The sequence below is a fragment of the Podarcis filfolensis genome (genome assembly GCF_964270895.1).
Source record: "Podarcis filfolensis genome assembly, chromosome: 4".
Classification (NCBI taxonomy): Eukaryota; Metazoa; Chordata; class Lepidosauria; order Squamata; family Lacertidae; genus Podarcis; species Podarcis filfolensis.
This window is the reverse complement of record NC_139607.1, coordinates 5,670,853-5,697,284: the sequence shown is the minus strand read 5'-3', so window position 1 is coordinate 5,697,284 and position 26,432 is coordinate 5,670,853. Positions and strand designations below refer to the sequence as shown.

General features: G+C 41.5%; 1 protein-coding gene across 8 annotated transcripts in view; it reads left to right on the top strand.

Moving 5' to 3' along the window:
• The window catches only part of PCDH9 (protocadherin 9), a 752,451-nt gene that overhangs the window by 627,012 nt on the left and 99,007 nt on the right, over nucleotides 1-26,432 (top strand). For 3 of the 8 annotated variants that reach the window (XM_083610427.1, XM_083610425.1, XM_083610422.1), the window contains one exon: nucleotides 7,716-7,787. The exons of the other annotated variants lie outside the window; for them this stretch is intronic. In XM_083610427.1, coding sequence (XP_083466553.1) covers nucleotides 7,716-7,787 — 72 coding nt within the window. The remainder of the gene's footprint in view (nucleotides 1-7,715; nucleotides 7,788-26,432) is intronic. 8 annotated transcript variants of the gene reach the window in all.

Here is a 26,432-nt window from a genome sequence, read left to right as displayed (position 1 = left end):
CTGCTCATCCCCCACAACCATGTTCAAGAAAACAGAAAACGTGGCCATGTGATGTCTGCACCAGAAAATAAGCATGTATTGTCCTGTTTGTTTGCTTTGATTATTATGCCCAAATTCTGATCATTCTGAGGTGAAACTGAAATCAATAACTTGAATTTTATGCAGTGCGTTAAGAGACAACTCCCCTGCCCTGCAAAGCAGTTAGTTCAGTGTTTTTGTCGTGACATTTGATGTCCTCTGCCACTACTTGTTATGTGACATAAGAACTGAAAGACTGCAGAACAGAGGGGTGTGCATGTATGCAGTGAGAGAAGGACACAGAAGACGTCAGAGCAGCAGCTTCTCCTCCTTCTCAGCCCTGTCACCTGCCTTTCTTCTCTATGGCCTGCAGGGCATGCCTAGGATCCTGCTTATTATTGCAGAAAGGGGATGTGGATAAGTAAGAAACCACAGCTGTCTTGTCTCCTACTTCCTTGTGGAATTTAAAGCTACAGTCGTATAGCATGGGCTGGCGCGACCTGGCAGCGTTACTCACAACAGCCCCAGCAGGACCATTATTAAGAAGGGCCATTATCAAACTAGTGTCATCTTTAGTCTCTGAACCCTTCACTCTCCTTTTAAAAACAAAAACAAAAACTTCTAGGTGTGGAACAGTAAGCATTAGGTTCTCTCTCTTGTGATTCTGCGCAAATCTTTCTCCTATGTGTGCCACTTCAGTGCAAGGTGGTAAGCCCAGAGCAGTGACTCATAAATTTGCAATGGGCATCCTGTCTCTCTCCGTAAGCACTCTGCTGTTCCTCTGCATCAGGTGTGGTTGGATAATTCAGTCCCATGTGATGCAGATAGACACCAGAATTATTCACCCTCAGAGGTGGTTTCCTGCTGCGGCTGAGTGCTTTTGACTCACGCAAGCCTTTGATTATTGGATGAATTTATCTCTCTTAACAGCATACTTCCTCTTGTGGCACATTAAGGTGCCTTGCTGCACAATGTGGGGAAAACTGAGGGATGTCGAGGTGGTTTGTTTGTTTTTTAATGTTGCTCTGTGTTTTAATCTGTTTCATTTGTTTTAATTATGTTTTTAATTGACTGTCATGTGGGGTTTTTTGTTTTCTGTTTTAATCTGCTCTTATTTTTATAGAGTTTTATTGTGATGTATTGTTAGCTGCCATGGACATTTTTAATGAAAAGTTGGGATATATAAGTGTAACAAACAAACAAAACAAAACAATGTTAGTCTTGATAATATTTACCAAATGCTTTTTAACACCCTGCTTCCATTCTAAGGTAGCAGGAGGACCACAAGGGCAGAGGGTTTATCATTCCACTTTCCTTCCTTAGTTCTGCTCAGCAGGGATATCTATTACCAGGGTGGGGGTGGGAAGAGAGTCTCTACCTTTTAAGAAAAACCCGACCGGATAACATTTTGAAGCTTTCCATTTTCTGGGTTTGATAGGCATTCTACTTAAGCAGAGACGGGAAGGTGAATACCATTGATCACACTATGAAACTACAGCAGGTGCTCTCTTTCTTTGTTCTTTTGGCTTCATAACACTGTGACTGCCTCTGTCTTAATAGGCTGATTTGCATTGCAAAGCAAGGGACTCCCTGACTTCAACTTTCTGAATTTGCTTACTGGCCTGTGCAAACACATCCCAGCAACTAGAGAATCTTATATTTACAGCAGAAAAAGTGAAGCATAACCTGAGTAATTGATCTCTTCCTATTAAACAGGTCGCTATCTGTGTAAATTGTAGCAATGTGCTCTGCATTTCTAATACAGGGGATTGTTGATGTGGATTTACACATGAAAATATTTTTTTCTATTTATACTCTAGCCTTCTCCAGTCCAGCAGTCAGAATTGGACACATTATTCAAGGCTGTAGTTGAATTATTGGTTTCTATTGGGCCATTATTTAGGCTGCTCACTGCAATTTGTCTATTCTCTTTGCCTTCTAACGCATTCTACAACACTGAGCTGAAATTTTTGAGGAGCCGGTTAGTCCTATGAATTGTTCACATTCTGTTTCCGGACTGGTCAAACCTAATTTAGATTTTGACCTATAAGGAAGGATTTTTAACAGTCTGGTGTTTTGTTTTGTTTTTAAGTCTTGTTATCCACAATATTTGAGTTGTGTGAATATTACCAATATATTATTCATTCATACACAGGTATTGTTAGCATGCATATATTCATACATGTGAAATGATATACATGCATTATTCAATGCTTGAGATTTCTGTTCCGAACAAAGAGGGAATGGAAAACGGTGAAATATTTTTCACCTGTCCTATCCTAGAGGTTCACTAAACTCTGATATATCCCCCTCTGGTGTTATTTTCAGGAGAATTAAGCTTTGTGAGATGAGCTGGGCTGAGATACAGTGCTTTAGCCAAGGTTCCTCAGTAAGCATCGTAGCTAAGCAAGTATTTAAACTAGAATTTCTCTTGTGAACAAATCCCACCAATTCTCAAAACAAAACAAAAAAAAATCCTTCCAGTAGCACCTTAGAGACCACTAAAATCTCATACCAATAACAAACTTCATTGGTCTCTAAGGTGCTACTGGAAGGAATTTTTTTATTTTGTTTGGACTACGGCAGACCAACACGGCTACCTACCTGTAATCCACCAATTCTGTTGGTGTTATATTGGTGAAATCAGTCCAGACAAGAGCAGGTTTAGGTAATTGGCCTATATAGCCTATACAGTATTATAGGTTTTTAAATGACAGCAATTATATTTTTATCAGCAATGTCAATAGGACTGCTGCACACTACAGTTATAGGATCGCTCACAAACTGCGCACGGCAATAGAAGGTTAAGTCAAAATAGGGCATGTGCGTGTTTCAGTCCCTCTCTTCCTTTGACAATGTCTTTCAGCAATTTGGGGTTGGGCTGTGAAAGAGGATTAAACCTTTGCCTATTTAGAAAGGCAGTGTGAAGCATTGTCTCCAATTTCATTTGACTTTGTGTCAAAATCACACAGCCAATAATATTATCTCAGCATGATCCCTGATTGGCAGGGATCATTTAAGGAAGGAACTTTTTTATCATTTCAGGGGGAAACCAATTTTTTAAAATGTCTTGAAAGTGGCAGATCAGATAAAGCAGAAGTTGGGATAAGGCCACCAATATCACACATAAATCACAAGCAAGACTTTTGTCTTTTTGTTGATGTAATGAAGCTCTTCATAACCAAAGACCTTTGAAATTTGCTATGGGTGAAAACTAACCACAGTTATAGGACAAAATAGCTATCTCTGGGGGTGGGGGGGATTGTTTCAGCAAAAGATTTTGAAGGTAGGCTTGAGGAATGAGTCATTCCTTCACTGACTCATACAAACAGCTTTCTCTTTCCATATAGCAGAATTATTTACAAATAAGTTATCTTTGTTATGTTATTATCGGTGCTTACATACCAAGGATGCTAATAAACTTTTTGAAAAGATAAGTGAATTGCACATTGGCCTCTGTGTGTATTTCTCTTGAACAAACTGGGGGCAGCACTGGAAGTTGAAGCAAGTGCTAGTATTTTTTTTTTATATGAATATTTATTAGATTTTCCAATTTTATATAAACACAAATAGAAAAAGACAAAGAAAAATATTAAAAACAAGTCAATTTCAATAACAATTTTTCAATAACATGTTTCTTTGACTTCCTCATACCTCCCCTTCTTGTTCTCTAGTTCAACTTGTTAATTCAGCAAATCCTAATCTCTTAACATTCCTTTTAAAATAACACCTTATTTTCCACTCAACTTTTTAAAATTTAATAACTTAAACAATTTTAGTCCCCGTTATCTTTATCATAACAGCTAGAGACCACCAAAGTTCAAACCAACATCTTTTCAAAGTTCATTAATTTTATAGTATTTCTGTAAATAATCCTTGAATTTCTTCCAATCTTCTTCTGCTGACTTTTCTCCCTGGTCGCGGATTCTGCCGGTCATTTCTGCCAGTCCCATACAGTCAATCAACTTCATCTGCCATTCTTCCAGAGTGGGTAGATCTTGAGTCTTCCAGTGCTTTGCTATAAGTATTCTTGGAAGCAAGTGCTAGTATTAGGAGGTAAATGAAGGGGCAAGCACAGACAATATCTTGCCGGTGGAACGAAACATATGTATAGGTTCTGTGTATAGTGAGATAGGACTGTAAATCTTGGGCTTATGGTCCCTTCTTCAACATGCACATACCATTTAAAGTGGACCCCCATTTTTGTGAGGGCCGCTCCCAGCCATGAATAGCTGGCACACTCAGACTGTGTGCGAACCTGTGGGCAGCGGTGGAGCAAGCCAATCGGGCGCCTGGAGCGGCACGCGTTCCCTGTGCCCAGGGGTGGGGCCAGTCACCCTGGGGCTGGGCAAGCCGGAGCAGGACGCTCTGTGGGGCCTCCGAGGTGTCTGCCTGCCTCCTCCCACTCAGCTGCCCTATAGCTGAGGGGGAGGGGGCAGACGGAACGAATGGGGCAGCACGGAGCCTGCGGGTGCCCAAGCCACCTTGTCACTCCCAAGAGAAACACATGGCTCAGGCGGGCTGCAGCCCCCCCCCCCCCGGTGAGTGCCGCCCGGCATTTTGTCATGCCCCTCAGTGGTGACACCTGGGTCGGCCCACTCCCACCACACCTCTTTTCCTCCGCCCCTGCCTGTTGGTGGGAGGGCTCTTCATGCCATGATTCAGTTTTGGGTGAAATATCCCATATTTGGTGTCTGCTACTATGACTCACATAAGACCAGAACATTGCCAGGTAGGGCCATAACATAGTGATGGAGCACTTGCTTTGCATGCAGAAGGTCTCATGCATCCCTAGCATCTCTGTGTGGGACTGCAAAAGACTCCAGAGAGCCATTCTAGTTGGTGCAGACAATGCTGAGGCAGATGGGCCATTGGCCTGCAAAGGTATAAGGCAGTTTGCTCTGTTTTCCTAGCACTCAACTTGCCCTGCTGGATCATGCCAAAGATCTATCTAGCTCTACATCCTGTTTCCAAGGATGACCAGCTAGATGCTTCCAGTGAGGCCACAAGTGGACCATGAAGGCAACACTGTCTGTCCTCCGGCAATGGATACACCAGCTATGAACATGTAGCTCTCAAGGCTAATAGCCATTTATTGCATTGAGAGAAAAATCTAAAGTCCAGCGATGGAAGGCAGTGAAATGCATTGTCAGAAATAATAGCCAAGCTTCTCTGGCATGAAATTTCTTCACTGCACTTTATAGCATGTAGTGTAAAATATGAGAAAACCACTTTTACTGAGTTCCCCTCTGTGGTGTCAGTCATAAACTTTACTCTGGGATCACCCCAAACACCTGGTGATTTCTCATTGCTTGTACATGTATTACCAGTGAATTATAATTTGTTTGTGAAATGCCCTCCCCACAGGAGTACGGCTAATACCAACATTGCAATCATTCTGGCACCAGGTCAAGACGTATTTATTTGACCAAGCATTTTAACATTTTAACTGGTGATTGCCTTAGCCTATTCTGCTGGTTTTGGATGCCTCTTTGATGGTGTCATGATATTGTTCCATTTTACTGCATCATTTGGCGTGACTGGTTTTATTTTCTGTTTCTGTATACTGCTCTGGCCTAAGTGTAGCAGAAGGGTGGGCTACAAGTAACTAGAATGGCATATCTCTCGCTCTGTGTATATGTGTAGCCATGGACTGGCTTTTCATAGTCACATGTTGTAGGTTGCAGTTGGGTATTCCTTTAAATGACCAGCGTTGTTGGCAATTGCTTGAGCAGTGAGGCCCAAGAATCTGATTTCTTCCTTGTGAACTCTGGCTCAGCTTCTGCCGTTGCAATTCCCTTTCCTAATAGCCATAGTTGTTGTGGTAGCGCTGTTAACCGTCACACTTGACACCATTGTGTCACTGCTGTTAAAGAAGTCCCCTGGCTATTCAATTCTTACTGGAAAGAACAGCAGATTAGACTTCTCTGCAACATGCTTCTGCTGGAATTGCTGCCAGCTGACAAAACCTCTCAGCTATTCCCAGAAATTAGAAAATGCAGCAGCTCCGCAATGGGCCCTGCCATTAATTTTTATAAGTTATCCAACAGTTTGCCTCTCTATGCCTCTTTCCATCTTCCTCTCACCTCTCATATTTAGGTTTATGGTTTAATCCAGTTTTAGCAAGTTCATCTATTGATTTCTTTTTTTAAAAAAAAAAGTATATATGTGACTCCCTATAAAAGATGCTGCTTAAAATATGTATATGCAAGGGTTGTAATTTTAGACTAGACTAGTTGCAGCACATAGTTCACTAAATCTCTGAGGATATAAAGTGGAGAGCTATAAAAAAGTGCAGTGAGTTAGATTTAGGAGTCCTCAAAATACGTAATTTAGGATCTTAGTGCTCTTTTAGACTTCAGTTATTCATTCCAAGACACATCATAAATGCTTCTGTAAGTAGCACACTTTAAGGTCATTTGAAGTCAAGTTCCAATAAATGCACATATTTCATAAATAGGTTTGTTTTGGATTGGTTGCCAAGGCTCCCTATTGTTCTTGATTTTTCTCTCAGGTTGTGCAACGATGGGTATTTCCCAAGTAAGCATCTCAGTTAGGATAGTTAATGTGTACCAGTTAACTCTGAAAACTCTACTGCTAATAAGTGTTATAATTATTGTATACAGCCATACCTCCAGTTGTGAACGTGATCTGTCCAGGAGGCACGTTCGCAACCTGCAGCATTCATAGCCTGAAGTGCTGGGTCTGCGCATGCGCATGACGTGATTCGGCGCTTCTGCGCATGCACATGATGTCATTTTGCGCTTCTGTACATGCACGAGCGCTGAAACCCAGAAGTAACCCATTCGGGTACTTCTGTGTTTGGTGTGGTCCACAACCCGAAAACGTGCAACCTGCAGCGTTCGTAACCCGAGGTATGACTGTACTAGTATATAAGCAGACAATCAGCCTTGTGTGGTTATCCAGCAAGTGGCAGATCTCCTGAGCCTCGGTGCGTATGAGCAAGCAAAGTTGTCCTTGTCCCTCTGGCTGCCATTGGCTTAGCTGCTCAGGTGCCATCAAGGAGCAGGGCAATACATGCGGGATGATCCTGGTCTACTTTTTGTAAAAGCATTTCTCTTAAAAATAGGTAAGTGAGGCTGCCCTTTAAAATGGTTCAAAAACTGCAGCAGATCCAAAGTAAGGCAGTAGGAATATTCTTGGGAACTGCTAGATATTATAGATTGTACCAGTAGTTATCTGCACCGACTTTCAGTTCCTCGATGGGCCCTGTTCAAATTTCTGGTATTAACCTTTACAGCTTAAAACAGCTTAAGGCCAGACTTTGGGAAGGATTGCCTCCTTCTGTGTACAGTATACGTGCCCAGTCCTTAAGACTGGAACCAAATGCCCTTCTCCAGAAGTTTGCCAAACGACCTAGCTGAAGTGCCAGCTATTGGAAGGCACAGGACGGGACAGTCTTCTTGTGCTCAAATCCTGCTTGGGGTTTCCCACAAACATCCGTTTGGCCCCTGTGAAAACAGGATGCTGGAACTGACTGGCCTGATCCAGCAGCTGCTGCTTCTGTTCTTATGAGGTGAGGCCCTTGGTCACTGGAGAGAAGCCCTTTTCAGTGGTGGCACCCTGGATATGGAGTGCTCTCCCCAAACAGGCTTTCCTGGAACTTGCATTTCTCTCTTTTATTTTCTGAGATTTTTTTAGTTATTTGCTTTTCCATGTTATTTGCTCTCTGTCAGGATTCAAAGAATGCATGAAGGCGCAAACTGGAACTGGAATCTCGGTCCCCCATGTGGCTGTATATATGAGTGGTGAGTGATCAGAAGAAGAAAAATACTGTGCAGTTGTGGCCTGGGGCTTCAGCCCTGTCACTAAGGTTTATACCTTAGTTTATACCTTAGCTTTCCACTCCTAAATGGAGGTGCTCTAGAGAGTTCACAAATAAACAAGCAAGTAAATAAACAGAAGAATTAATAAATAAGAATAACATTTAAAATTATATTAAAAACATCAAATAAAAATCAGTAAAGAATCTAGGCCTCTAAAGCCATACACAAACTGAGGTAGCCTGACAAATATATTGGTTGTTCTTACATCTTTTTTTTCTGCATCTGGCTTGCTTGCCTTATCTGACTCAAGAGCCCACAAATTAGATCTGCAAATGTGTGCAGCCACAGAGACTTGTCTTGGGGTCATGCCGCATGTCATTAATGATTTTTCTTCACCCCATACCCTTCCTTCCTTGCTGTTAATGTATTTGCTGACAGCTGTGGTTAGTGGCATGACGCAGAACCATCCCTTGAGCTGAGTCCTGGGAGCGTGTGCATTATTGTGGTACTCAGCTGGATGGAATGCATTGCTCCAGGTCAGTCCTTCTGGAAAGGCAGCCACTTAGAAGAAACTAACTCATTTCTGTGCAATATGCGGAAGCTCTGAATTTTGTGCTGCTACATTGCATATGTGTGTGTGTGTGTGTGTGTGTGTGTGTGTGTGTGTTTTAAGGTGAGTGCTATACAGCAGAAGCACAGGAGGTTCAACTCTTTAATGTGAAATACGTTTAGCTTCAGGTAGTAGGCATGTTGGAAAACGTGAATGGTTTTGCACCAAGAGAGATCAAAATAGGGTAGCTGCAGAACAACTGTCCTCTGAGTTTCACTAGTGGGCTCCAGCATTATGAGACACTGAATGGTCTCCCTGAAATGGAAAATGGAAAATGACTATAAGTTAGTAAAGTGCCTATCACTGAAATAGGCAGGAAAATGTGTGAAAATATGCATTCCTTCCCCACCCATCCCCCCGATTGAAAGTAAATGGTAGGTTTTTTCCAGGGACTTCGGAATATTCTCTGTCTCTCTGTGTGTGACTTTCTTGAGATTGTATTGCATGTGTTATGTTTTTTAAAGTCTGGAACTGAGAAGTGGATCTTCTTTGAAAAAGGGGTGCAGGGTGAAAAATTAGCTCCTGCAGATGCCTAATCCAAACTACAAGAAAGAAGATTCCACCTAAACATTAGGAAGAACTTCCTGACAGTAAGAGCTGTTCGACAGTGGAATTTGCTGCCAAGGAGTGTGGTGGAGTCTCCTTTTTTGGAGGTCTTTAAGCAGAGGCTTGACAACCATATGTCAGGAGTGCTCTGATGGTGTTTCCTGCTTGGCAGGGGGTTGGACTCGATGGCCCTTGTGGTCTCTTCCAACTCTATGATTCTATGATTCTATGATTCTATGATTCTAATTGCCTTATCCCTTCAACAATCCAAATGAAAGCTGTGGACTTGGGAGCGATACTTTAAAAAAATAAAATAAAGTTAGCCATTTCAAACCTGTAAGCGACTTCCCTTGCTGCACATGTTCAAAGGAGTCACCTTTTAACGTTTCACCTGTTCCAAAATCTCACATGTTAGAGAGAACAGAAGGTTCCTCTATAGGCAGATTTTGTTTAAGAAATGGGGAAGTACCATGAAATCTCAAGGGGGTGGCTCCCACATGCATTCATATACAGCACTAGATTGCTCTGTACTTTTGATGAAAGTCAACTGAATGTACGGATGCCCTCAACTGAAAACCACCACGTGTGATGTGAAAATAAAGTTCTTATATATGCTGTACTGAGTATCATATCACTGCAAAATAAATGGGAATGAGGACCAGGATATCAAGAGAAGCAATGCATGTTTCTGCTCTCAGCATGAATTCAAGGAGACACCTGAATTTGAGATCTGAGAAAATCTCTTCATCCCCAGCTACAGCCATTAAAGGGGGATGGCATTAGTTTCATGTTTAATGCTCCCTGCGCAGAACTTTTGACAGTTACGCTATATTTTAGATGACAGCGAGCGTAAGTAGCATTCATGTAACTTTAGATCATCCATGACTTCTTCACTATTAATTTGTTGCATTTGATGCTGTTTAAATCACAGGTTGGTTAATTGATCAGTCATTTTCATTACTGTGATCTAAGAGATACTGTCAGTCTGGTAGATGTGGACTGCGGAGCAAGTCTAAAAAGGTTGTGTCGGTTGTGTTCACCTAAGCTAGGCATGTGTAATGTACTCCTTGAACGTCGCAGCTCATCTTCCGTGCAGCAATACAGGCTCTCTAGAATAACAGTTTAGATAGGATCAAAGCCACGTCCCATACTCCTGCTGATGTGGCTATATGGTGATGTGCTGAATTTTCAATTACATTAAAAAATGTACAACACTTACTCTTGCCATCTGTTTGAAAAGCAAAGAGAAAGAAGGGGAGGAGGAACTGTTAACAAACTGTAAACAATAAAGAGATGAAGCAGTGAGCTCATAGATGAAAGAAAGATTTAGGAGGAATAATAATAATAATAATAATAATAATAATAATAATAATAATAATGGAGAACAAGGAACCACGCAGGGCTGGCCCATTCATGAGGCAAGGTGAGGCTACTGCCTTGGGTGGCAGGATCCACAGGGGCCACAGATCTTTCATTCCTCCCACCCTCATTCTTGATGTAGATATTCACTCACCCCTTCTTCCCTGGTGGGAAGAGGGGTGTCATTTTGTGAATCGCCTAGGTGCCAAAATGTCTGGAGCTGGTCCTGGACTCAAGACAGGGTATTCTTGGTGGCTGCACCCTTGTTATGAACCTTCCAGGGGAAATCAGGCAGTCTCTCTCTTTAACTCCTTCCAAAAGCTTTTTATACATCTAGGCCTTGGGAGGCTTTGAAGGAAGGCTTTGCACTATTGCCTTTTAGTGTGGTTGAAATTATGTTTAAATTGTTTTAGCTATGCTTAGAAGCAATCCTCACTGTCCCATACGACATCCATATGGTGGCCAGTTGGCCACAAGGAATGAATAATTTAATTCCTGCATTGCAGGGGGTTGGACTAGATGACCATTGGGGTCCCCTCCAACTCTACAATCCTATGATTCTATAATGCAGCAGCACCTATATTGCATCACTCATTGCCTCCCTGTGTTAGAAAAGCATCCACTGTGTTCAGTTTTAGACAACAACCTAAAATGTTTATTTACACAAGCTTACCCTTATATATTTTACCTCCATTAATGTTTAATATTTTAAAATTATTGTTTGCCTCCTCTATACTTTTAGTTGTTTCTCTTTAATTTTAATGAATAATAAAAATAATTATAATTATAATAATATACTGTCACATGACCCTTTTATGTTCTTCTGATTTATATTGTTTTAAGTTTTTAGTTTTGATTTTTTATTATTAATATACACTGCTTTGACAAAAAAACCCCAATTTAATGTATAAAATAAATAAACAAATCCATATGTACAGTAGTTCTTGTTGTAACCTATTCTGGGCTCCCTTTGGAGAAGCAGAGCCAATTCTAAATAACAAATAAATAAATCTCAAATCATAAACTTGAAGGTGGTTTTTGCCTTATTCCCTGTGGGTTGCTGGGATTGTGGCAGAATCACACCTGGTACTCCAGGTTGTGGCTTATGTATCACAGCCAAAATCAGCTGAGAATCAGATAATTAAAACTAATGTGGAAGGGAACAATTGCATGTACTCTAGTCTTTTAATATAATAGGTATAACAATATGCAAGCTTGTTTCTAGCTTTGTGGATCTTTAGAAGATCAAGATGTGCTAAAATTTTAATCCTTAATTCCTCAAGATCCCAAAACTGCTACAAAAATATTTTCTTGCAACATTATTGTCAATATATAATAAAAACAGGGGCCCCCATAGCAATCATTAACCTACAAGAAAACATATATAATGCCATCAGTTTCCACATCTAGTACTAATAAATATTTGCAGTAGGGATGTCAAATGAATAGACAGGGTTATATTGGTTCTCCTATCACCTTGTTGGATGATAACGTCAAGGCCCCCCCAACTGAGTGTCGCCCGGGATTCATCACTCTGGTCTCCCATCACGCTGATGTGGCCCATATCCAAGGACATGAGCACACGACAAGCAGAGTTCAAAACAGAAGCTCAGCCTTGAGGAGTAACATCTAAGCTTAATTTATTGCAAATTAAATCAAACGTAACAGAACAAAGAAAACATGGCTCCTCTCTCTGTCTTCCTTCCTCGGAGAAAGAGCTGTAAAAGCAAAAGCTATACAGAGCGGAAACAGCGTGTCTCCCTTTGCGTTCACAAGACTCCAATAATCAGTTCTGGAATGTAAACGGACACGTGACATGTAACAATCCCACACACAACTGCAGCACAGGAGGAAAGGAATTCTCAACACACCTTTCGTTTCCCTGTTAAAGGGGGAAGGGGAGCCAATGCCTGCACTTCTAAATGTATTCAGTTAGTGGACTGGCTAACTTGACTTTCTGCACCTGCCAATTTGCACTGGCTTTAAATCTCCGTGATGTGCAGGAAAGTGGTTTTGCTGGAACAGCCCGGCAGCTTGCAAGGATCTTCCTTGAAAATTATCGTGGCAAGACCTGCTGAAGTGGCAGTTGCCAGGCTACATAAGACCTCCTCCTTTTGATTAGCATCCATAGAATTGCATCCATAGAATGGCATGCCAGGACTTTGAGAACTGGAGGGCGCCAGGCGAGAGTCCAGGGAACACTGAATGAGTGCGGTGAGTGAGCGAAGGTGTGTGCGCTGCTCCCGCCGAGCACTGGCTCGGTTATTTTCCCCTTTAGCCTGCAGGTGCCAAATTCTGTGTGGCGCCAGAAGGCTAAAAGGGAAAAAAACTGAGCCAACGCTTGGTGGGAGTGGCGCACACACCCTCGCTCACTCAGCGCAGGCACACTTGCTCGGTGTGCTGCCTGCTGTGGCCACCATGGCACAAAGCGGCCAGCTGAGCCAGGAGGTGCCGTGTCCAGCCTCTGCCTCTTCCCTGCTGGAGGAGCCGCCCTCCAGCCGCTGCCCGCCTCCTCCAGCCCTTAAAAAAAGGTCGACAACTCTGGGATATGCTTAAGACAGCCCTGATATTATATACAGCTAGAACCAACTGGTTGCGTGGGAACTAGAAGCAGCACAAGAAGGGGAAGTTTTGATGGCATACCTCAACAGGAGCAGGAGAAGTATGGACCAACCTATGTGGTCTTGGGCTCAGTTTCAGGGTAGGAATAGTTTTGGTTGTCCCAGTACTGTATTTATCCTGAGAACTGGACTGGAACAACGCATCCTTGCTGGTTTCGCTGGTCCTCTCAGCTGCAGGGTATTGCATTGACCATGGTACCCTTGCAGATGGTTTCAGTGGCGCACAGTGTTATGCTGGTACAGGTCCTTTCTGGAGGTGTGGTCTCAGAAGGTGTTGCTGGAGGGCTGTTTGATATCTTAGCCATTGTTCTGTGGATTCCTGCAAAGTTCCATCTTGCCCTCCATGTTGTTTAATGTCTATACAGTTACCATATTGGCCTGAATATAAGCCTCACTTTTTCTCCAAATTCGTACCGTGAAAAGTTAAAGTGCGGCTTAAATTCGCGACCTTACAGAAATTGGCTTTTACGATATAGCTGCTGAAACAGACATACGGTAAAACAGAACGGGTGTGAGTGCCTGCGGAATTTTAAGAGAGCAGTTTATATTCGGATATTGTCTTTTTTTTTCCTTGAATTTTAAAGGTGAAGCTTATATTTGGGTGTGGCTTATATTCAGGCCAATATGGTACTAGTTAATCTGGATATTTGGCATTCGGTGCCATCAATATGCAGATGACACCCTATTTCTCTTTTCTTTCTTACTCTAGAGATAGTTTACTGCATGTGGGTTTAATCTAGATGAATTTTTTTGTCTGTAGGGCTGATGTAGAGATTGGCATTCAATCTGCATTATATTGGGTAGCATGAAAATGCAGGTTTATTATTTCAGAGTTATGCTGGACCCAGCTTTGACTTTTAATTCCCAAATGTCAGTTATGTTCAGGAGTTCCTAACTGTAACCCAGAGGCTGGTGGGTAACTATCTCCAATTCTGGAGACTGCGAATCTGAGACCGGGTTACTGTAATACACACTATAATTGGTTGCCTATGAAAAGTGTCCATAAACTACAATTGGCCCAGCTGTTAATAGGGACTGCATAGAGGTAACAACTATCTTATTGAAAAAACTATACTGAGCTCTAACCTGTTCCCAGAACCAATTCCAAGTACAGGCATTTCCCCACTTACATGTGACCAATTTGCAATGAACCGCATATAAGCATGGCACCAGAAAATAAATAAATAAATAAATAGGATCATGCCAGGAAATTGAGGGAAAGAGCTGAAGAATCCTTGTGGCTCATGAGGATGTGAGGAAGCCCAAAGAGACCAGAGGCACAGCAGGGATAATAATAATAATAATAATAATAATAATAATAATAATAATAATAATAATTTATTTATATCCTGCCCTCCCCGACCAAAGCCAGGCTCAGAGCAGCTAACAACAAGTAAAAATAGCACAGTGTACATAAAATCGCACAGTCAATTAATTAAAATACATTCTAAAATCAATTCATAATCAAATTAATGGCAACCATTACTGCAACAACTTCTGCATTAATGTGCAGTCGTACCTTGGTTCTCGAACAGAATGCATTCTGGGGGTCCGTTCAACTCCCAGAACCCTTCAAAAACCAAGGCGCGGCTTCCAATTAGCTTCAGGAGCATTTTGCAGCCAATTGGAAGCTGCGGAAGCCGTGCCAGATGTTCGGCTTCCGAAAATCATTCGAAAACCAAAACAGTCACTTCTGGGTTTTGATCGTTCGGGAGCTGATTTGTTCGGGAGCCAAGTTGTTTGAGATCCAAGGTACAACTGTAGTGTTATAAAGGTTTGATTAGTTTAATTTTTTTATCTAGCACTAGGTATATCTTTGGGGAACTGAAAACTTGCTTCTGTGATATGGTCTACTTGTTTAAAAACGGAATTAAATGGAGTTGCACTCTTCCATTTCAGTTGTGTTATTTCATTTGAGAAGGAAAATAGAATAAATAGAACAATTTAACATTCTCATTAACTGTGGTTTTGAGAAAAGTATTGAAAAGTGCTTGTCTTATGTTCACTTCTGACTCCTTGCTGCTAAAAGACCAAATCCTATGTATAAGAAGCCAGAATAAAGCAAGCCAGTGTAAACTAAGCCAGTGTAAAGTTACCCCAGATCCAAATCCCATTCAGCAGTGGGGAGAATGCACTTTTAAAGGATAATTAATTGAATAATATTTTGGAAGAGAGACTCTTGTAGATGGAATGAATTTGAATCTTTTGAAAAAGCATGCTATCCTGTGGAGTAGTAATAGAAAATGTTGCACTGCGTAGTGGTTCACAAAAATACAGGATGTCTACTAAAAACAACCATGTATGATTTAAAACAAAAATAATTCTGATAAGCCATGGATGAGATAGTAAGCATGTGTCTGGATTGTACTACTTTATACTGAATTTGGGAATTTTCATGATGGAATGCTACCCTTTTTGGGGTGGAGGAAGGAATACCAACACATGAAAAACTGGCATGTAAGGGAGATGGCTGAGCGAGAGGATGTGCATTTCGAATGGAACAGCATTAAATTATGTACATCCCACCTGAAATCTGAAGCAGTGCAGTCCAGCCACAGGTTTGCCACCTTATTCGTTGTTTGTGATAACCAGGCCATAATGTAATCAAGCAAAGGTGAAGGGAAAACACATTATAATGCTTTATTATAATTGCAATTATTTATCTTACCATCCCAACAGTTTCCATGCTGATATTTAATGAAAATTGCCTCCCCACTCCTACAATTGCTTTTACGTAGGCTTTTAATCTTGTTTCTGTTTTTGCTGTTACACTATTATGTATCATCAGCTTACTATCTTACGCAAGTATAAGTTATAGAAATTAATACTGCAGTGATATCCAGTGACACTAATTAGCTTACATTATTTTCAGTGATAAACTGTAGTGTTGAAAATCTGTTTTAGAGGCCGCCTGGGAGAAGTTACCATTGTGCTTTCAAATCTTATTAAACTTTCTTGCTGGGTCCTGTTCCTATTGGTAAAAAGGATTCTTAACAGGATCTTCCAACCATTGCAGCTACCTCTTCCTGCACCTACGCCAGTTATTATGTAGCTTGAAATGGGAACACTGGGGCCCAAGGAGAAGAGCTATTTGCACTCAGACCTCAGAATGATTTTCAACCACAGAAAGGACTAGTGATGTGAGGCGTAAAATTATAAACATGTTCAGAAAACTAACATAAATACTAAGGTAATGATTCACAGATTGATGAAGTAAGTCCAAAGGAACAGTTTCCACTTTGACCACAAGAGCAATGCTTCAAACTGGCTTTTAAACTGAGGCTCATCACTTTGAAATATCTGTTATTCTTCGTAAACAAGTTGTAAAACAGCTTTTCTAACTGATTTCGTAAAGATTCACTAGTTATGTATAAATGTGTCTTTTTTCCTGCACAGTGCAGGGTTCATGACATCTGACATCAGACATCTGAAGGCAGCCCTGTTCAGGGAAGCTTTTAATGTTTGATGTATTACAGTATTTTAGTATTTTTTGGGGAGCCATCCAGAGTGGCTGGGGAGGCCCAGCCAGACGGGCGGGGTATAAATAATAACTTATTATTATTATTATTATTATTATTATTATTATTATTATTATTATCATCATCATCATCATCATCATCATCATCATCATCATCATGTGGTATGGTATTGTGCAGTTAGACTTTGCCTCTCTGATGTTGTACCAACAGGTAGGCCAACTGAATCACAGATGGCTTGCAAAATGCCAGAAAAAGGACCAGGTTAGGCAGTACACTTATCCAATTGCACAGTGCACTTATCCAGGTCTGCATCCCCAGGGACTGTGGAGACTGAGAGTATCTCATCTTTCCTGACCCCCTTGGTGTGCATGCATTTTCTTCACCCAAACAGGCCTATGCATAGAAGCATAGAATCTTAGAATTGGAATGCAGGAATCTCAGCTAAAGCATTCATGACAGATGGCCATCCAACCTCTGTTTAAAAACCTCCAAGGAAGGAGAGTCCACAAACCTCCCAAGGGAGACCATTCCAATATGGAACAGCTCTTACTGTCAGAAAGCTTTTCCTAATGTTTAGTCAGACTCTCCTTTCTTGTAACTTGAAGCCATTCCTCCAGAGCAGGAGATAACAAGTTTGCTCCATCTTCCATGTCATATCCCTTGAGATATTTGAAGTTGGCTATCATATCTCCTTTCAGTCTCCTCTTTTCCAGGCTAAACATACTCAGCCCCTGCAACCGTTCCTCATAAGGCTTGGTTTCCAGACCTTTGATCATCTTGGTTGCCCTCCTCTGCACACATGCCGGCTTGTCAACATCCTTCTTCAATTGTGGTGCCCAGAATTCCAGGTGTAGTCTGACCAAGGCAGAATAGAGTGGTACTATTACATCTCTTGATGTGGACACTATACTTCTGTTGATGCAACCTAGAATAGCATTAGGTGTTGTTGTTTTTTGCTGCTGCATCACAGTTGACTCATGTTCAGGTTGTGGTCCACCAAGACCCCAAGATCCTTTTCACGTGTACTGCTAGTAAGCCAGGTGTCCCCCATCCTATATTTGTACATCTGGTTCTTCCTGTCCAAGTGTAGAATCCTACACTTTGTCACTACTGAAGTTCATTTTGTTAGTTTGTGCCCATTCTCCAAACCTCCAAGGTCATTTTGAATTCTGTATGTGTATTCTACAGCAGTAGATAAACCTCCCAGTTTGGTGTCCTGTGCAAATTTATGAGCATCCCCTCGGTTCCTTCATCCAAGTAGTCTTCATCATTACAGCATCCTTATGTCAGTGCATGAATTCATATGTCAATGCATCCTTATGTCAATGCAATAATGCCCAATACTGAGGTGAGTTGGTGAGACAGGTGGCACAGGGTCACACATTTGAGTAACTGTATTATCCAATGTGTCCCAAACATACAGATGACATTATTTAAATTTGTAAACAAACACAGAAGTGACTTAAACATAAGAGAAGTCAGTAGTCTATAGCCATAGTCCTCAAATTTTCTACCTTCAGAGAACCATTTCCTTCTTGACTTGCCTGATGAAGACCCATCCCTCCCCCCCTCCCCCCCCCACGGGATGCTGCTGCAGAAGTCTTGTTCATTGTAAATAATTATTGAGACACAAATCTGTGGCTGCTTATATATCGCATGGACCAACCAAGACCGAACTGCTTACTGAGGGGGTGGGAGAGAGAATTTGGTTTTGGCTTTGGTCTTTTTTGTTTTTTTAAACAGATACATTGGTAGATGTTAGATGCACACAGTATACCAAAGGAGACAGAACAGTTTGTAAAGGGGGGGGAAGGGTTACTTTTCAAATATATGTTTGTAGATATATTTTAAAATCTCTTTCTATCTGGGGGCCCTTTTCCAGGACACTGACTCTGTTTTCTTCTCTACTGAAGCTTCATTAATGTTGAAGGCAGAGGGTGGGTGGAAACGAAGCAGGAATGAGAGGGGGGGGAGCATCTCCCTGCCCTTTTTGAGCTTGCGTCTTTCAGGTAACAAATATTCCGAGTCAGAATTCTCATCCTGCTCTGCTCCAATTACTTGGAAATAGTAAGTATTTGCTACAAAATGATTCAATTTCGTGTTTAAGTCTTTATGACCCAATCACATTCCTTTATTATCAGACGCAGCAACAGAGTTAGTGGCCAAAGCTCATTCTGTTTCAGCTTTATGCCTGAGCCTCGGAGAAACTATTGCCTGCTCCTGTATCCACTTCACTGCACAGCCCTTAGGAAACCCACGTAAGAATAAAGATAGAGGGGCTTTGGAGTAAACCAGAAATCACAAAACCAGATTAACCTCCTGTGACTCCTGCGCCTCAGGGGACAGGGTCACAAAAGAGGCAAACCTATTAGAATCCAATGGAATTGCATAGTATTTACGGTAGAGTTTTATGTGGATAAATGAATGGACCGCTGTAGGAAAATACAGTTTGTGCTAGACCTTTGTAGCGGCTAAAGGGTGGCGTTCCCAATAAATATAAGCTTCCTCCTTCCTGTATTTGAGTGAAGCAATTAAAGCCCCTCAGGTGGCAGTGAAAATAGTATTTCACACTTTTGGGGGCCACTGAATCCTCATTTGGTTCAACATTTTGATTCTTTATGTGTGAAATAGAATGCAAATTCCAGCTGTTCCTTTCTAAATGTCACCACCCCAACCAGAAATACCAATACAGTAAATGTCTCTGAATCAGAAGCCTCAACTATCCTCTGTTCAGTGCAACAAATGGAATGAAAGGACCCTGGGACGGCACTATACTGTCTGTGCAGGGATACTTTCGCAGGGCATCACTCTCTCTTTTATTTATCAATTCCACACTGTGGAGCTGGAAATGCTGCTCATATAAATGCAAGTTTTTATCAGAGCTGACAATAGAATATGACCTTAAGTGGCTCAGGACTGCAATACCTCAAGGACGGCCTCTCCCCATATGAATCAGCCCAGACTCTACAATCATCATCACTATATCAGGCCCATATGCCTCCTCCACGAGAGGTCAGAAGAGCGGCAATACGAGAACGGGCCTTTTCTGCAGTGGCTCCCCATTTGTGGAATGCTCTCCCCAGCGAGACTCACTTGGCACCTCCATTACATATCCTTAGGTGCCAGGCAAAAACATCCCTCTTCTTCCAGGCCTTTGGCTAATTAAACAATCTATGTCCTTTTAAACTGGGGGCGGGGGATAGTTTTGTTTGTTACTATGCTATTTGTTTTTGTGGTGGGGCAACCCAGTCAGATGGGCATGGTACAATTAATAATAATAATAATAATAATAATAATAACTTTTAAATCACCCAGTGATCCTTGGATGAAGGGCAGTATATTAAACAAACAAACATTATTTTGTACTCTAAAAAACTTTTATCTTTTGCGCTTTCATACTGAGAGAATGAACATGAGCCTTTATTCCATCCAGCAAACAAGATGTATTTGCAATATAACTATCTCATTTAAGACCAGTTTGCAAACGTAATGTCAACGTGGCTGAATATTGGAAGATTCAGGGAAGATGCTGATTCTATTCCTACTCATGATTTGCCAACTGAGTGAGCAGATGGAGTCTGTTTTCCCCAGCAGCAAGCTCAGCCCATGGACTTCATTTGCTGCCTGGGAAACAGCCCAAGGGGGTTCCCCTTGAGAATGCAATCAGCAAAGGAGTGCTGGCTCTCAGCGGTGCCCACCAAGTGCGGTGAGTGGACTCCTGCACCGGCTGCAGTTTCAAAACCATCTTCAGAGGCAGCCCCATATACAACACACTGCAGTAATCTAACCTAGATTACAGTAGGGCATGGATTCAGTTAACATGAAACGGGGGGGGGGGATATTTCATTGGATTTAATAAGTTAAAATGAATCAGAAATAATTCTGAAGGTTTTTCTGCTAAGTTTCTGCAGAAATGGCAAAACTTACAGGCAGACTTAGAGACAATGACAATAGAGATTTTAAAAAGACTGGGAACCATTTATGTTGTATCTACAGAAACAGCGTAAAGAATTGGACTCACTAGTAGGGTTTGAATGAAAATTTACAGTTAAGAAAATAAGCGCACAGTTAAGAAACAACAATATGGAAATTAATTAAGTGTAAGGTGTAATTTGAAAGAAAATTTGATATAAAAATGGTAATATATAAGAGCATTCGGTAAAAAAAAAAAGGATTCATAGAAAGTAAGATAAAATTAAGCAGAAGTAGCATATATTTAAAGAACCAGAAGGGGAAGTTAAGGGAAGTCATGGGGTGGGGAAAATTTCACTTTTTGTATTTTTCTTCTTTTATGTCTCAAATGTGTTGAATATTAAATTGTCAAACCTGATAAAAAATTAAATAAAAAAGAAATAATTCTGAAGGTGTTTTTCCAGTTGAATTTCTCTTTCATTCTTAAAAATAAAATCTGAATTGTCTTGCTTGAATCTGGGGAGAAATAGCTACAGCCCCAGAAGCAGCTGTTGCCAGAAAGAAGGGCCAGCAGTTCTTGGTGAGGATGGGATTCCTCTACCCAAACAGCCTCCTTTCCTTTTTGAAAAAAATACACCTGAGCAAGTACAGTGTAGACAGAAATCTGATCTGGACATGCAAAATAAAATAAAGTTCTAAACTTGGCTGTGGGAGGACATGCCCAGTCCCAGCAGAGACCTCATGGCTCCCAAGGTCCTTGGCAGGTGGGCTTCCCTCTCTGCTGATTTAAGGTTGCAGCAGGCCCACTCTCCCAGGCATGAAAGCAGGAACTGGATATCTAGTGGCAGCTGTCGCCTGCCTTGCTGTGCACTCAGAGCCCGCCGCCCCACCCCAGCTCTTATTTTCCAAGATAACAACATACAATTCAAATACACAGGATCCAGCGCCCAGTTCACTAAGTGCGAATGGAAATTGCATGAATGAGGGAGGAAATACAAAAATCATGTAAATTTGATGCATGAATAGGGAAGAAATTGAATCTGTTGTGTAAAATGAAGGTATGTGAGAGAGGTTTTCTGAAAAAGAAAGGTAACAGCCAGCCAGAGAGTGATGTATGCAACATAGGACTGGTTCGTTTTAATTCTCCCCCCCCCTTCCTTTTTAAAAAGGCTTCGCACTTCTTTGATTCAGCTGAAAATGTCGGTGAAAGTTTTAAAGATATATACCTGTATGATGTCAGGGTAAGGATTCCTGTGGTCAGTTGAAATAGGTAAGCTGAATTCTATGGCAAAATCTGCTGGGATGAGCAGTTTAGGATGCAGCAAATCTCTGGCTCAAGCAGCTGATTTGTGTTAAATCCCCACTCCCAGCTCAACCAAAGATAGGTTGACATAACTTGCTCATCCTGGCTTAGCAGAGGCCGCTATAAATTCAGCTCCGCGGCTGAACAGCCTATGGATCTGGTGTAACTTTACACAGGCTTAATTTACACTGACTTGTTTTATGCTAGCTGCTTGTGCATGGGGTTGCTCCCTTAAAAATAGCGCACACGAAAAACAATGAGAAATACCTCCTTCAAGCTGAGATGTGTTTACTCTGGACAGATTGGTGGTCAAGGTATTTGCAATGGATCTTTGCAATGGATGACTGCTTTGAAACAAAGTCATATTGGAACTCATGCTTCATAATATCTTTTCTGTCTCCACAAATAGGACTTCCTGTGTACCTCTTTCTTTCTTAAATAACTTCATATCCCTCACAACAATGCTATTGCCAAACATTTATTTCCCCTTTGGCTAAAATACTAGATATGCGTCTTCAAATTTACTTCAATTTACGGTTCCTCTGGAACGGCTTCATCCATGCTATATATAAACCTGTACACATAAATGAGCCCTGGTCATAGATGGAATTTTTAAGCTGCTTTTTTGTTGTTGCTCTTTTTTACTGTCAGTGGTTTTAACCTGTCATCTTAACTCATTCTCCTTAATCTCTGGACAAATGCAGGTGCAGTCAATATTACAGTGTCTGCTCCTGCCGGTTATGAAAAAAGCAATGGCTTTAAGTTAGGCTTTTATAGTTCCAGAACTGCATGGAATTATCCCCCCCCCCCATTTTTATAACATCCCACCCCCTGCATCCCCGCTCTCTGCCAACAACACCTGTATTTCTGGTTATCCCATCTGGTATCAGTAAGCCAGTGAATAGAAAATTGCAGACTAGGGGATTTGAAGGAACCCTCCATGGCTCAAGAAATCTTCACATGAGATTTCTGGGATCAGGAGAAACTTAAACTGTTCAAATGAACAATTTGCTAGGCACTTTCTTACAAAGTCTGGGCCTATAAGAGATTTTCCTAATATGTCTTCCCATAAACAATTTATAAGGCAGTTGCCTCAATTAAGTACATAAATTCTTAAGTTACTGGATTTGCTGAAATAGATCAAGGGTTTATCTTATAGCCACATGCTGTAAGGACCATTCTATATATTGTCCTGGAATTAGCTGTACAATCTGTTCTAGGAGGGGTTGCATTGCCCCACAGAAACAGGGGACTCGGCACATGGGGGGCGGAGAGTTTTATATGTGTTATAACACTGACACCGTCTTTCACCAATGTGCTTTCTCGCTTTGAGGTTTACAACGTATTTTCTTGAAACACTTTTTTGATGTGTCTAGCTCTAGCCAGGGTTGTATTCCACGAGTACTTTTGTCCAGCTTAAGCTGGTCTGCCACCTATGGCGGAATACCCTGGCCTCAGTTGTCCATGCTGTAGTGACCTTCTGCTTTAGATAATATGTTCTATACCATGGTTAGGCAAACTAAGGCTTGGGGGCCGGATCTGGCCCAATTGCCTTCTGAATCCAGCCCATGGATGGTCCGGGAATCAGCGTGTTTTTACATGAGTAGAATGAGTCCCTTTATTTAAAATGCATCTCTGGGTTATTTGTGGGGCATAGGAATTCGGTCATTTTTTTCTTCAAAATATAGTCCAGCCGACCACAAGATCTGAGGGACAGTGGATCAGCCCCCTGGTGAAAAAGTTTGCTGACCCCTGTACCCTTGAAGACAGTATTTAACATATGTTTTAAATATGTCTTTATGTAATTTTAAATTGTATTGTTTTAATATTTTGAAGTTTGCTGCCCTGTGCTCCTTTGGAGGAAAGGTCGGACACAAACTTAATATTTTTTTGTTTTCATAAGGATCACATGGGCGGTTTTTTGGGACTGCACCACTCCAGGCTGCAGGTGGGCATCTTGTACTTGAATGTTTCCCCAGGAGAATGAAAGAAAACTCCCTACTCGTAGGAAACCAGCATGCCAAGGAAAAGTCAGGTCTGGCTTGGGGTCCTCCCACCCCTATATGGGGCTATTTGAACTCTTGAGAGCTTCCATCCTAGATCCGCTTCAAACAATCTGTAGAAGTGGGAGAAGAGAAATTGCACACTTACTCTTTCCGTGATATGCTGAAAATTGCTCACCCGCTGGAACGAAGCCCGAGCCCAATATTTTAAGCGGCAGTTGTAAGCGACGCAAGCGGTTGTGTGCTGCGTTCTAGTGGGTGAGTGATTTTCAGCATTCCCCCCAAATAAACCTCCCCCAAAGCTCAATTCCCCCTATTTTCTAAATTTTGAGGCCCCAAAATAGGGGTCGTCTTATACATGGCAGCGTCCTATAGATGGAAAATTGCGGTAATAATGGCTGAGCAGGACTCCTGATTGGGGACAGGCTTCCAAGAGCATTGAGTTCAACATGCTTGGAATCTCCCTCCAGACCTTCAGATATGGAGGGCATGGCCTCTGTTCTTCTGTCACCGTCTTAATGCATTCATGGCAGACACCCGATGAAGGCTGTTCACATCGTGTAGATTCCAGAAACAAATTTAGAAAGAACTTAGCAAAATTAAACTCCAAAAGGATTTTTATTTCAACATTGTTTTCTTGCTACAGCATCTAAGCACTGAATTTCAAAGAGATTTCCCTCAGCTTCTCTACATTTCAGAATAACATCAGCTATTTTTCTCTTAAGGCCCTATCTTGAACCAGTCAACATTAATGATAATTTTGCCAGTGACATAATGGGTTCAAAGCTGGATCCTTCGTTTTCATGCTCTAATGTGATTATAATTGTGGCACTTTCATCCTTCTTCACTGCTTTCCTTTGCAGCATTAAATGTAATTTGTTAATTATGTAGCTTTTAAAAATTACAAGGCAACTCTGGAATTTGTTTCCTGTGAAACTTCCTTTCTATTATTTCTGTTAAAAAGATGGAATGATGAGCATCAGTTTATATTAGACTTCTTCCCAGAATTAGGCCTCTTCAACATTTACAAAAACAAAAAAAGGAAACCAGTGACCTCTTAGATATAAGGGGAAATGTGCAGGGAGTATATTTTGGTATTTGATCAGTAGGCTGTTGTGGACAGGTCCTCTAATTCCTGCTGCTTTTGTCAGGTGGAACTACTGATATTTGTATGGCCTGTTGACTTTTTCTTATCTAGCCTGTTTTATTAATATACTGTAAAATATACAGTGGACCCTCGAGTTACGTACTCTGGATATGTAACTTTCGGGTTGCGAACACAGCAAACCCGTAAGTGTATGCAGAAGCGCTCTATCGCGCTGCGCACATGCGCAGAAGCGGAGCCTCCAGTTACGGACTTTTCAGGTTAAGTAGGGACCCCCGGAATAATTAAATTTGTATCCGGAGGGTCCACTGTATTGTTAATTTAAAGATATAAAAGCCCACAACATATTTGCCCAACCAATAGTCTGTTATACAGCCAGTTCGCTTTTTTTTTTTTTGTCACCTTCTCATCCCTGGGAAATTTGAGGCCAGTAACACTGGTAGCCTCCCATGTAGTAGAGAAAAGTCTTTCACTCAGGTAGGAGATCCTGGTTTTTGAGACAGAATTCCTCCAGGCCATTGTTCAAGACAAGATTGTTTGCTGGAGAACTTTTCATCTCAGCTCTAGATTTTGTTGCCTTCTTCCTTTAGAAAACAATGGTGAGCATTTTTCTAAAACGTTTTATGTTATTTATGTTGTTAAAATTATTTTTGTTTGTCTTCATAAAGCGACTTGATAACTTAAATAACTTTGAGAAGATTATGTTGTAGTTATTTATTTGCTCTTTAGCGTTAACCTACAATGGCCCCTCCTTTAGTGCTGCTTGATCTGTTTTGCCATGAAATGTAGGCTCTGGGACTGAATTTAGCTCCTTTGCATCAGTAATGGGGCATACAGTGGTACCTTGGTTTACAAATTTAATCCGTTCTGGAAGTCCGTTCTTAAAGCAAAGTGTTCTTAAACCAAGGTGTGCTTTCCCATAGCAGCAGGGGACTCAATTTACAAATGGAACACACTCAAAAGGAAGCGGAACATGTTCTGCTTCCAAGGCAAAGTTCACAAACCAAAACACCTACTTCCGGGTTTGCAGCGTTCATAATCCAAGTTGTTCATAAAGTAAGCTGTTCTTAAACCAAGGTACCACTGTATATACTTTTAAACCAATGCACTTTTTGTGGTACCAAGATCCATCTGTGGTAAGAACTGCCAGGATGAGCAGGTTAGGATGCAGTGGATACCTGGCTCAGCCAGCCATTAGGTCCCCAGTCCCAGCTCAGCTGAAGGTATCTTGGTGTAACTTGCTCATCTTGGCTTAGCCCTGGGCTCAACCGACTTGAGGCAAGCCTGGGTGAGCTGCGGCCTAAGAAGTTGGTGTGGTAGGAGCATGACCTGGCAACCCAGCATAAGAACACTATCTTAAAGGCCTGTTTCTCCTCTGTCAGGCTCAGGCAGAGCAGCAGCAGCAGAGTTTGGATCTGGTGTAACTTTATACTGGTGTAACTTACACCAACGTGCTTTACTCCCACTTCTTGTGCATAGGACAAGAGTTTATTTTCCACACCCTTTGTGTGGAAAACAAATTTTGTGGTGTCATCAGAAACGGCTCAGCTGGAGAAATATCAACATGGAGGACTGGTGTTAGAGAGCTCCATGAATGAATTTTAGAGCTATCCATTAAGTATCTCCCTCTTTCTAACAAAACAAAACAAAACTGGATAGTATTTTAATATCCCATTGTGGTCCACACAC